Source organism: Caretta caretta, chromosome 2 (assembly GCF_965140235.1).
Source record: "Caretta caretta isolate rCarCar2 chromosome 2, rCarCar1.hap1, whole genome shotgun sequence".
NCBI classification, from domain to species: domain Eukaryota; kingdom Metazoa; phylum Chordata; order Testudines; family Cheloniidae; genus Caretta; species Caretta caretta.
Window position 1 is genome coordinate 194965796 of NC_134207.1, and position 13857 is coordinate 194979652.

The window sequence follows — 13857 nt, forward strand, 5'->3', positions numbered from 1 at the left end:
ACACAGAAGACAGGAATTGTGACTGCCTGATAACAGAGGAGATTAGAGAGGCACCTGAAGCTGCACAAATAACCTACAAAGTAGTTGTAATTTGGAGCTGCTCCATATAAAAGAATTGGGTTAGGGGCACCATAGCAGCCAAAGGGTCCTGACCTAAGTCTCACCAAATCATTGGTAGTCTTCTCATGGACTTCAGTGGGCTCAGGATCAGGCCCAAGGAGACCTTCCAAATCCACTGACTGTTTTGGATTTGCAAACAGATAGGAAGACAATGGCCGACAATTTCAGAAATGACCAGTGATTTTGGGCACCTGCCTTAGATCACTTTGAAGAGATCTGATTTTCAGAACATGCTGAACACCCTCTCTCTAAAAACCAGGCCACTTGAAGACATCTTTAAGTTAGGTACCCAAAAAACGGGGGCACTCAAAATCACTAGTCATTTAATGTAAGTTAACTAATGGTTAAATTTTCATATGATCTTCCTCTGAATTACTGTGCACAATGCACCATCACCATTCTGTAGATTTACAAAACCTAAAATAGGATATTCCCATTTCAGCTCACACTTTTGAAAATTCCATTCTCGATGTACCATTTTCATACATAGAATATATTAGTGTTCAATTATTTTTTTAAAGTAACTCACTGAAGAAGCTGCCCAGCTGTTGTAATTGTGGCTATTCTGCTCGTTGGTAACTGAAGATGAATCTACAATGGCAGCAATGAGGTACAAAATAAAGGCACTTCCATTAAAGCATAGACCCTAGGCCAGGATGGGAGGGAAAAAAAAAAAAAAGATTAAAAACCATTTGATATCGAGTACATACTTCTACTTGCCATGCTTGACAACTACAGGGAAAACTCCTCTCAGTTATATCTGAAAACCCTACTGAATTCAGGGGGGGATGCACTGATGCAATTGTGAGGAGAAGCTGGCCTCTTCTGTGAGCACCCCCACACCATGTAACTGAAATACAATTCACATTCCCAATTATCCTTACTACTGCTGTAATTAAAATAATCCAACAGTGTTATAACTATAATGGCAAGTGCTGCTCATGAAACTTAATATAAAAGACATATGAATGTAATCTTAATTGTTTCACCTTGTAACACTGGATATTAGTAAGAACACAGCCAAGTTTTATGTACTTTAATACACCTATTGAGCCAAATTCTGCTTTGCTTTTCATAATACATCCAGAGTAACACCATGAAAGATAGTGTAGTCCGTGGACTTCCAAGAGTGAAAATGAAGGCAGAATTAGGCCTTATTATATCAATATTTTAGGCAACGGAAATACAAATACCAATACACACAAAAAAATGAAAAACATTAAAGAAAAGCCACTTGATTAAGTTTCTAAACATGAAGAAAGTTCTGCATATGAATTAACCACAGTTAGAATGCTTGCAGTTTTATGCTCTTCCATTTTTGGAGAGGTCAAGAGGGGAAGGGACTCACTCTTCCAAGATGAAGTTTCCTATCATGCACTCTGGCCCCATTTCCTGCGACAGAAGGGAGATCTATACTCCTCCTCATGCTCCTAGACTGGCTAGCTAGGTTTTAGAAAGGTAGCAGCCTAGGCACTTCCTCGTCCTAAAAACAAAAAGTGTGCTACTTTGCTCTACTCACAGAAACTCCTGATTCACAGAGCAAGAGACGTGCCACAAGTACTCCTTTTCTTTTTGCGGATACAGACTAACACAGCTGCTACTCTGAAAACTAAGCAGGGGAAGTTACTCCAGATCGAGAGGAAAAACAAACGAAGAGAGGGGGTGGCTTTAAATTTGTCATTTAAGAACTCAGTATTTCAAGATCACTACTACAGGAAGTTAAGCCCTGTAAGAAAACACTACCTTACACAAGGCTAATGAACCTGCCCCTTTAAAATATATATATTGTCCTTCTAATTAACTGATTATACATTGGATTGGAATTCTTACGGTGTAGTCTATGTAAATTCACAGCAGCTGGAGTTCCAATCAAAGTGCACCCAACTCCCAATGACTTTTAGGCCGTACATTTGCATTTTAAGATGTTATTGTGAACATCCTGTCCCCTCAACCACAGCCATGGATGTCCCCAGATATATCTGGTGTGGTTCCAATGGCTGACTGTTTGTGTGAGCACAACACTGCATGCACTGCACACTGTGGAGCCCAACTCCATTGCAGATTCCTGTATGTAGTCGTAGGGGCTGGGGAGAGGGCGGAGGCTACTGAATTCACCAGTCATTGACCCTGGCAGAATTCACAAAAGCTACTGCAGCCTCAGAATTGCAGTACAAGTCACAGCTGCAGAATGTCTGCTGCCATTCCATGGGGTGATGGGGAAGAAGCCCTTATCCACACGCTTAAGCAGAGAGCCCAGGATTTAGGATTAAAAGAATGTAATTAGTCAGGATATAATTAAAATGTGTAAAACATTTAATCTTCTTTGTTTTAGTGCTTGTCTTATCCAGATGCTTTTATGGTACCAGATGGTATCAAGGTACCAACTTAATGACTGGATCCCATGAGCCATCGGGCTCAGGTGGAATTTCATGAAGTGGCCCTTTATTTCCAAGTCTTCAAAGCTGGTGTGTTTGTCTCTCTTTGGAGGAAAAACAAAAAAAACTATTATCCTAGAAAGCTGCAAATTCCTGCAGTATCTTGTCATGTATAAAGGAAGGAAGAACATTATTTTTGTAAAGTGTTGCTTTGGGAGATATCATTATGGGGAAGAATGGAGCTGAATGCAAGTTTAGTTTACTGTACCCCCTGTACCCCATTGCCAAAGTATTATCCAAAACAAAGGGTTCCATTTTAAAATTACCACCTGCTTCTTAACTCTAAATTTACCATAGTTTAAAATCTTCTATTCATTATTCTTGGTGAAGAACGAACGAACGCATGCATGCACAACAGACAATTTTGGAGCAGGTGTCTAGGTTAATTTGCAGTAAAGTAACTGCATCTTATATGGTTAGGTGATGTACTTACCCTACAATGAATTAATTTATGAAATAGGAATCAATAGTGAAGTTTGGACAATGCATACAATAAATGCGTCTTTGGGCTAACAATCCCCTCAGGAGACCATTTCTGGAGTATAGGGAAAAACAAAAACCCACCTAATTTGAGATATGCTGGCATCTTGCGCTCCCAAAGGGAGGCATTAACAATTTAGACTGGAAGCAGACCCAGTACTGTATTCCTCCTGACCAACCACAAGTGGCATGGGTCCAATTAATTCATAGGTCATATCACAAAGCTCTTCTAGTACCACTGTGCAAAATAAGTTGGAATCCAAGCATTTGCCCCCCGCCCCTCCTTCTTCCCTCTAAAGCTCTTCTGTCATGGAGGTAGGCTGCCATTTTGGCCTGCATCTAAACAATCTTATCTGTAAAGCAGGCTGAAAATGTCTCACAGGTTCTCAAGAAACACTTGGCTCTATAAACAAGTGAAGACATCTAGGTGGTAGACAACTTGACATATGTGAGATCAGTTCTGCTGATCTGCAAGCTGCTACCTTGCCTGATTCTGTTGCTAATAGATAAAACTAATGGAGGCAGTGACCAAAACGATCCAAGTAGATGGCAGCTGTCTTATCTTTGACTAAATTCATGCCAAATGTAATTTAAAAAATAAAAATAAAACCTCTAAACACATCAAGATACTAAAATGTTGGATTATTTTACAGCAGTACTGTAACGGTGTTATAATTGTAAAGGCAAGTGCTGCTCATGAAGCTTGACAATATAAAAGATATTTGTACATAATCCTAGTTGTACAGACCAGTATTGCTACAGCAAGCTATTTCTCATGGCAACAAATTGGAAAGTCATGGCAAAAAGTAATACTCTGACTCTTCAAATTTTCATAGTCATGGCACACAATATTTTAATTAATAGCAAGTTGTTTGTCATGTGAAAGTAAAATATCCTTTATATTACAATAAAATGGTTTTAAACCATTTAATGATTTTTAAGTATAAAAATGATACATTAGACACATACTACAATAAATTTATAATACTTCATGAAGGAGCCATAGTGAGTAGCAGGCTGGTTGAGGTAACAAAGGCTTCTAGGTTTTTTGTTTTCCTTAAAGTAAGTGTCTTTGTCATAGAAGTCTTGACTGTAACAAATATACTCCCATTTCTACTAGGGATAGCACAAAGTAGGATCTGGATTTCAGTTACCCAGGAATTTCAGCAGTGTTCATATTTTTAATTGATACCGTCCCAAGATTTACTGTGACCAGGATAAACTACTAATAGAAAGGATTTCGTGAGAGAAGGTTGAACTGGCATGCAATTTAAAATAGCTCACACAAATACACTGCAGCACTATGTCCCCCTCTAGTGGCTAGTCCATATACACGTTTATGAGTCTGCTGCTACCTCTGAGTCCATCACTTGGTCTTTAGTTCAAGCCCTATAGATGATTCAACAAGGGTCCTTCATTGCTTACCTACAGAACCGGGTCCATTAGCTCAGAAGCCATAAGAGTCAAAACTCCATATGCGGTCTAACCACTACAGGGCGACAAAGAGCTACATTGTATTAGCATGTGTAACAGGTACACATTTACATTATTGGAAAATAAGACATTGGATAGACCAATGACCAAAAAGAAAGTCCAAAGGAAATGAGTTAATAAAGGAACCATGATGGTTAGGCAAATAAAGCCTGACACTGTACTACAGAATATTGATATTCCTGCTGGTTAGTCCACATAATAAGAGTAGCAATAACTTCAGAGTGAATTTGCTCCCTGGTCTTTTGAGTGAGAAAGTGGGTGTTGCACTCTAGGAATGGAAATTAAAATGAAAATGAAAGAAGAAATGAAAATTAAGACAGAAAAATCTCCAGGGTACACCCTACCTAGTCTGGGCGTGGGAAAAAGGGGTTTTGCAGTAGACCAAGCTTTAGCTGAATTATGTGACAACAGCCAGTGTCAGGAACATGGATAGATGTGAATTATAAATAAAATAGGAGGTGTTAAAGCACATTATAGCTCCTTAACTATAATTATGGAGTATACCAATGTCTTCCTCCCTCCAGTATACAAGAAACAACAAAAAACAAACAAAAACAAAAATGCAGCAACAACAAAGATTGTGCATACTTACCACCGTGGTCCATGGCACCTGGGGAATCCTAGTGTAGGTCATTGTCATGTAGATGATTAAAAAGAAGACAGTAAGAACCCAGTAAAATACAGCCACAAACATCACCCAGCCGAAGGCAGGATACAGGAAATATTCTGTTCCAGCAATCAGTGTCCATACCAGCAGCCCTAGCACCTGTAAAGATTGTAGAGGGAAAAAAATGTCATACAGATTTAGAACAGGAACACACACACACACACACAAGCCCCATCCACTTTTAGAAATGTAGTTTTCAAGCAAACTTCCCTAAGGGCCATTGAGTCAACATGGTACAGTGAAAAAGGCATTGACTTTCTCTTTTACACAACAATAAAAAGTTCTTATTAAGAGATGTATTGAACTGGATGTTGTGTAATAGAAATATGGGCACAAACATCCTTTAAAGAAAGCATGAGTTAATGTGATTTTGTAGTTATTGAAGAGATGGTTCATTTCTTTCTGAATTGCTCCTTTCAATAAAATTGGGGGATGGGGAGAGGAGAGAGTGGAGGAGGCAGAGAAATGGAACGTAATTGAAGTCACTCCTGGCAATAATTAAAATAATGGAAAGGAATAAAATTCTCAGATATTTTATGTAAGTAAAGAGACTAAAACCTAAGTAGGCTCTTGTATGATATTTGCCAGAATAGGGAAAAGGAGAGAGACAGACAGACATTCCTGCACAGAAATAATGGGAGACAGCATTATGGTGAATGTTAGTAACTGTGTTTGAACACTAGCTTATTAGCTATAGCGCACCAATGTAAGTTTTGTTACAGTAGCATTATCAGGGAAATTTCTCATATTGAGATATTTTCCATTTAAACATTTTTGCAAGTTGTCCATGAAATTATAAAACATCAATTATAGAGAAGAATATAATTTTAAGTTCTTCACAATGGTAAATAATTGATTTCAGCAGGGCCAGAATCTGGACCTAAATTTCTTATATTTAAAAGAATTTTGATTTCTTCCCTGTTCCACACCACTCAGACACCAGTGCAAGTCACCTAATAGGGAGAAACAGAACAAGATGATGGTTCTCCTGCCTACTGCATGTTTATACAATTGGGAAAAATGCAGAAGAATCAGATAGTTTTGCCACAGTTTCACTTCCATCAGGTTTGTTCCTGCTCCAGTGCAGTTAAGTGGCCACACTCCCACTGACTTCAGTGGTGCAGGATTGAGTCCATAAAAATCACTTGTATTAAATTTCTCAACATCCTGTAGGTCATAAGGTAAAAAAGAATAAAATCGAACAAAAGGCCACTATAATTTACATTGCCCTATTGACCCTCAAAACATGGGGTCTAATTTTACTAGTTCTGAAAACATTAGATGACTTCAGTTTATCCTCCAAATTATCATCCAAGCTAAACTCACCCCTGCCGTCTGCCATCTTGTTTCTTTGTACGGTAGTCTAATCTATATGCATCATGTATTCTTACTGTGTTTTATATAAATTTTTTGTACTTACTATTTGAAAAGATAGAAAGAATCATGCTTGATTAATAACAGTTGAATTCTCATGGTCACTTTTAAATAAGTACTGTACTCAGTCCTGGGAATATCTCTCTAAGAAAGACATAACCTGTAAAAAGAAAAGGAGTACTTGTGGCACCTTAGAGACTAACCAATTTATTTGAGCATGAGCTTTCGTGAGCTACAGCTCACTTCATCGGATGCATACTGTGGAAACTGCAGAAGACATTATATACACAGAGACCATGAAACAATACCTCCTCCCACCCCACTCTCCTGCTGGTAATAGCTTATCTAAAGTGATCATCAAGTTAGGCCATTTCCAGCACAAATCCAGGTTCTCACTCCCCACCCCATACACACACAAACTCACTCTCCTGCTGGTAATAGCTCATCCAAACTGACCACTCTCTTTACAATGTGCATGATAATCAAGGTGGGCCATTTCCAGCATAAATCCAAGTTTAACCAGAACGTTGGGGGTGGGGGTAGAAAAAAACAAGGGGAAATAGCCACTCCCAGTCTCTATTTAAGCCTAAATTAATAGTATCCAATTTGCAAATGAATTCCAATTCAGCAGTTTCTTGCTGGAGTCTGGATTTGAAGTTTTTTTGTTGTAAGATCGCGACCTTCATGTCTGTGATTGCGTGACCAGAGAGATTGAAGTGTTCTCCGACTGGTTTATGAATGTTATAATTCTTGACATCTGATTTGTGTCCATATACTCTTTTACGTAGAGACTGTCCAGTTTGACCAATGTACATGGCAGAGGGGCATTGCTGGCACATGATGGCATATATCACATTGGTGGATGTGCAGGTGAACGAGCCTCTGGTAGTGTGGCTGATGTTATTAGGCCCTTTGATGGTGTCCCCTGAATAGATATGTGGGCACAATTGGCAACGGGCTTTGTTGCAAGGATAGGTTCCTGGGTTAGTGGTTCTGTTGTGTGGTATGTGGTTGCTGGTGAGTATTTGCTTCAGGTTGGGGAGCTGTCTGTAGGCAAGGACTGGCCTGTCTCCCAAGATTTGTGAGAGTGTTGGGTCATCCTTCAGGATAGGTTGTAGATCCTTAATAATGCGTTGGAGGGGTTTTAGTTGGGGGCTGAAGGTGACGGCTAGTGGCGTTCTGTTATTTTCTTTGTTAGGCCTGTCCTGTAGTAGAAGTCACCAGTAGAAATGACCCACCTTGATTTTTATACACATTGTGAGGAGAGTAGTCACTTTGGATAAGCTATTACCAGCAGGAGAGAGAGTTTGTGGTGTGTGGTTTTTGGAGGGGGGTGGGGGGGTGAGAAAACCTGGATTTGTGCTGGAAATGGCCCAACTTGATGATCACTTTAGATAAGCTATTACCAGCAGGAGAGTGGGGTGGGAGGAGGTATTGTTTCATGGCGTCTGTCTATATAATGTCTTCTGCAGTTTCCACAGTATGCATCCGATGAAGTGAGCTGTAGCTCACGAAAGCTCATGCTCAAATAAATTGGTTAGTCTCTAAGGTGCCACAAGTCCTCCTTTTCTTTTTGCGAATACAGACTAACACAGCTGTTCCTCTGAAACATAACAACCTGTGATTAGCCTCACCTACCACTGGAGGTCAGCATTGCCCAACAAGCATTTCAAGCAACACTAACGAATCGTTCTAGATCTGTATCTATTTCCTTTTATAAACGTTACCAGCTGAATATCAAGGTTTCAGGTAGTTCATTATACTTTTAGTTCTGACACTATTCTACAAGCCGCAACAACTCACTTATCTGATGCCTCAAGTTGGACAAACTACTGGTTGATTACATTAATACCAACAATCAAATGCTAATACAGCAACCACTTAAAAAATTTTAATTAAATTGAATTATAAGCTTCTTTCTTGGTAGACAAAATTTATTTTTATTTTGTCTAGTCATCACTTTATTCCAAATTTATTACCTATAAAAGTTATATCAATAAATAATTGGGATATAGGTTTAACAAGTAATTGTCTGAACCCCATTTTAACATGGGCCTAATTACTGGCAACATACCAAGAACAAAAACATTGAGGAAGAGACAAAAAAAACCTGGTAAGAGTACAGCATCATCTACTTGCCAAAAGTGTGTTAGTTTTTGACAGCTTTTAAAATAGGCACTTAAGAACAATCATGGATCACACCTTAGTATGCTTAAGTCTCATTTTAAAGCATTTATGTCCCACTTTTAGGCATCACTGTGATCTGCAAAATGCCACCTCAGCAGCTGCCTAACCCTGTAGATGTCTGTGCTTTTGCCCGTGGGCATGCGCACTGCTGCCTGGGACAGCCCCCACAGGGCGAGGGAGGGAGCGGCACCCATCTCTATGCCTGGGGCCCCGGCCAACGAGCTTCTATCTCTGAGAGGGATGAAGCTTAGCACATCCCACTCTCAACAGCATCTTTATTGGCTAGCTTAGGCAGCTCTCTGACAAACGTGCTGGTTTTACAGATCTTGTTCTCGGGTGCTTACCTCTCTTGATTCATTGTACAGCAGCCTAGGCATCTAACTCTGGCTTTGTGGATCACCGTGTTCTTGTGATTTTCTAGGCACCATGATGCTCAGCATCTTATTGTCTACGTCCCTTTATGGATCTGGGTTCTACTGCTTTTTGCATATTTTTGTTTCTTAGGAAAAATTTTCCTAAGGCCTAATCCAACATACACAGGATGACCAATAATGGGACCCCCATTTTCTACATAAAATCATTTATGCTATTGTTAAAAACAAAACAAAAAAACCAAACATACAATAAATTATTTAAAAAGAACTTTTCAGGTTATGGAGGATGTTAATCTTGTACAATCACAAAATGCACCTAGCAAATCATATTAGCGAGTTTGTATTCTTTTTTGGCTGATCACTGTTTTTCCAGCAGTATTTTTAATAGATATTACTCACTTCTCTCAGGAACAACTGCATTTTAATATTTGTTTGACATGCATTTTAAAGGATGGATTTTGAATTTTTATTTTATTATTATTCTTTTGCTAGTCCACATCAGCAGTAAAGCAATTTTTTAAAGTAGAAATTAAGATGCAGAACAGATATTATTCCTAGAAACTTGTAAGATATACACTCTAAAAGGTTATTTGTTCATATTAATCAGAAAGACAATAATTAATGTATTAGAGTATATTTGATATCTTTAGTTGGATCAGGAGACGGTTACTGTCTATTATAGGAGCTGACAAACAAACAGTATTTCAGATATCTAGATTAGAACTGAAAAGGTCAAACCATTTCATGGTCACTGATTCACACTGGGAACCATAACTCTATTTAGTTAAAAGAAAAGGAGTACTTGTGGCACCTTAGAGACTAACCAATTTATTTGAGCATGAGCTTTCGTGAGCTACAGCTCACTTCATCAGATGCATACCGTGGAAACTGCAGCAGACTTTACATATACACAGAGAATATGAAACAATACCTCCTTCCACCCCACTGTCCTGCTGGTAATAGCTTATCTAAAGTGATCAACAGGTGGGCCATTTCCAGCACAAATCCAGGTTTTCTCACCCTCCACCCCCCCACACAAATTCACTCTCCTGCTGGTGCTAGCCCATCCAAAGTGACAACTCTTTACATAATCAAGTCGGGCTATTTCCTGCATAGATCCAGGTTTTCTCACATCCCCCCCACCCCCATACACACACAAACTCACTCTCCTGCTGGTAATAGCTCATCTAAACTGACCACTCTCCAAGTTTAAATCCAAGTTAAACCAGAACATCTGGGGGGGGGGGGGGGGGGGCGCGGTAGGAAAAAACAAGAGGAAACAGGCTACCTTGCATAATGACTTAGCCACTCCCAGTCTCTATTTAAGCCTAAATTAATAGTATCCAATTTGCAAATGAATTCCAATTCAGCAGTTTCTCGCTGGAGTCTGGATTTGAAGTTTTTTTGTTTTAAGATAGCAACCTTCATGTCTGTGATTGCGTGACCAGAGAGATTGAAGTGTTCTCCGACTGGTTTATGAATGTTATAATAATTCTTGACATCTGATTTGTGTCCATATACTCTTTTACGTAGAGACTGTCCAGTTTGACCAATGTACATGGCAGAGGGGCATTGCTGGCACATGATGGCATATATCACATTGGTGGATGTGCAGGTGAACGAGCCTCTGATAGTGTGGCTGATGTTATTAGGCCCTGTGATGGTGTCCCCTGAATAGATATGTGGGCACAATTGGCAACGGGCTTTGTTGCAAGGATAAACTGGACAGTCTCTACGTAAAAGAATAAATGGACACAAATCAGATGTCAAGAATTATTATAACATTCATAAACCAGTCGGAGAACACTTCAATCTCTCTGGTCACGCAATCACAGACATGAAGGTTGCTATCTTAAAACAAAAAAACTTCAAATCCAGACTCCAGCGAGAAACTGCTGAATTGGAATTCATTTGCAAATTGGATACTATTAATTTAGGCTTAAATAGAGACTGGGAGTGGCTAAGTCATTATGCAAGGTAGCCTGTTTCCTCTTGTTTTTTCCTACCGCGCCCCCCCCCCCCCCAGATGTTCTGGTTTAACTTGGATTTAAACTTGGAGAGTGGTCAGTTTAGATGAGCTATTACCAGCAGGAGAGTGAGTTTGTGTGTGTATGGGGGTGGGGGGGATGTGAGAAAACCTGGATCTATGCAGGAAATAGCCCGACTTGATTATGTAAAGAGTTGTCACTTTGGATGGGCTAGCACCAGCAGGAGAGTGAATTTGTGTGGGGGGGTGGAGGGTGAGAAAACCTGGATTTGTGCTGGAAATGGCCCACCTGTTGATCACTTTAGATAAGCTATTACCAGCAGGACAGTGGGGTGGAAGGAGGTATTGTTTCATATTCTCTGTGTATATATAAAGTCTGCTGCAGTTTCCACGGTATGCATCTGATGAAGTGAGCTGTAGCTCACGAAAGCTCATGCTCAAATAAATTGGTTAGTCTCTAAGGTGCCACAAGTACTCCTTTTCTTTTTGCGAATACAGACTAACACGGCTGTTCCTCTGAAACCTGTCTATTTAGTTAAGTGATGCAGCAAATGGGTTTACTGCAGATGTAGACTGATTGAGTTCATAGTGGCAGTCAGCATCTAGCAAAACATCTAAGAAGTCAAAACAACATAGACATCTAGGATAGAGACTGGAACAAGCCCTTTCATTGTTACCCATCTTCATATTGAGCTCAGCACGCTAAGTAGTTAAGAGTTTCCGCAATGATGCAAGCCTGTCTCATCGAATATTCTGTTTGTCCCTGACATTGGGGCACTTGTTCTTTCAGTCGATTGGTTAGAAACTAGCTGCACTCATGCATCTGCTAAAGCACAGAATGCTTTGCTTTTGTAGTTCCTCCTGCTGACTAGATAACAAATCTCAGCTGGGGAGAGCTGGACTATCCTCAAATGCTCTCTCATATGTCAAGGGTACAGAATTTCACCAACAACTGATGGGTGCATAATATCATAAAGACGACGATAGCAACGAAGGCATCTATCGGGCCTTTTCATGTTGCTTAATCCAGTGTGTATGCAATAATATATGACTGAACTACTTCAGATGCACTGTGACACAGGGGGCTGAAAGCTCTCTACTTGAGAGCACAGCAAATTATGACCAGATACTCTTGAGTGTAATATTGGCTAAATATTTGCTTTAAATTTAGAAGTTAAGAATACAGAATAACAGGCTTTTTTTTTTTTATAATTATACGATAACTCTGGGAGTTTGCCTGCAGCAAAAAGAATTCTGAAAAAAAGTTGGCAAGAGAAGAACAGAAGAAATCAATGCATGTGTGAGCTAGCGAGAGAGGCTATGGGCTGTAAAGGGTAAGTCCTTTGAGTTTGGTCTTGTTTTGCCAGTTCTAATAAGGTGTAGTGATTTTGCTCTGCAATACATCACATGGGTAGGTAATTTTTCCTCAGTGTGCATTCAGGTCTAGGATTTGACCTAGGATGTCAATGTTATGATAGTTTGGCTGTTCCCTGATTAGGTACCTCCATTACTTGCATGCATTAAACACATAAAATATATTACTAGTGTATGTTTAAGTAGCAGGCAGACACCATAAGGAGGAAATGACTTCGTAACAAGGCCAACATTTTCAAACTTGGGTCCCTAAAATTAGGCATCTATGTACCTATCCCTAAATAAGTGCCCTGATTTTTTGTACCTGCAGTGCCTGCGGAAGTCAACAAGAGTTGAGGTGCTCACTACCTCAATAAATCAGACCACTTTAGGCACCTCAGTATGAAGATTTTGACCCACTTTTTAAATGAAAGTTTTGTAGCACTGTTGGTGTAACAAGCAGCTAGTCATGTGTCATAGGTGCCATCAAGGACAAAAGTATGTATGAGTTAGAACTTGGATGACTAAATCTGGCTGTTTACAGCTATACAGGAAACATGAGACTGAATTTGTGAGAGAGAGTGAGCGCGCGCGCATGCGCATGCAATTCCTCAGTCACAACAGCAAATTGTTACTAAAAAGCAAGAAGTGGATTACGTGAATGTACCACCCTTGAACTGCCCTATGAGGCCCACGTTACAAAAGCTATAATGCTCCTCTTTAAAACTGATATATCTTCCATTGTTTGTAGTGTTGTAGCCATGTTGGTCGCAAGATATGAGAAAGACAGACAAAGTAGGAGAGGTAATATCATTTACTGGACCAAAGTTCTGTTGGTGGAAGAGTCCTGAAGAAGACCTCTGTGAAGCTCAAAAGCTTCTCTTTTCCATCAACAGAAGTTGGTCCAGTAAAAGGTATCTCACCCACCTTGTCTGCCTCACTAAAACGGATGTCATTTCCCTTTTGCATTCACTTGTTGGCTCAGCAACAGAAATTAAAATTGCTGTTCAAACACCCCTAAAAAACAAAAACACACACACACAACCCCAACAACCCCTCCCCACCCCAAAAAAACCCCACACTCATCATAGCAGAACTAATGGGGGAAAGTCCAGGTTTCACCCAGTTTCATAAAATGAAAAGCATGGCACATTTGCCTGAAACTAATCACATTTTTCCATCCCAGAAGTGCATCCACGGGCTCCTTTAAGGGCTCCCATGTGCAGGTGCATTGGGGGATACATACAGGGTTGGCACTAATATGGACAGAGGGGACAATGGAAATAACCTGAAAGTGGCACCAGCCGGTCTGATCATTTGGTGGAGGAGTGATTTCCTGCAGCTGCACACATGCAGGAAACCTAGACATGGCCTGAATCTAGCAGG

The 13857-nt window shown here is 39.9% G+C and overlaps 1 protein-coding gene and 1 long non-coding RNA gene across 2 annotated transcripts in view; one reads left to right on the forward strand and one right to left on the reverse strand.

The window, feature by feature from the left end:
* The window catches only part of LOC125631660 (uncharacterized), a 53910-nt gene that overhangs the window by 21110 nt on the left and 18943 nt on the right, over positions 1-13857 (forward strand). Inside the window, exon 2 of the long non-coding RNA XR_007355005.2 lies at positions 12362-12452. This is a non-coding gene — a long non-coding RNA (uncharacterized LOC125631660). The remainder of the gene's footprint in view (positions 1-12361; positions 12453-13857) is intronic.
* Positions 1-13857, reverse strand: part of CMTM8 (CKLF like MARVEL transmembrane domain containing 8) — a 53222-nt gene that overhangs the window by 7538 nt on the left and 31827 nt on the right. Inside the window, exons 2-3 of the mRNA XM_048838684.2 lie at positions 5122-5295; positions 650-766 (exon numbers count right to left, since the gene is read on the reverse strand). Coding sequence (XP_048694641.2) covers positions 650-766; positions 5122-5295 — 291 coding nt within the window. The remainder of the gene's footprint in view (positions 1-649; positions 767-5121; positions 5296-13857) is intronic.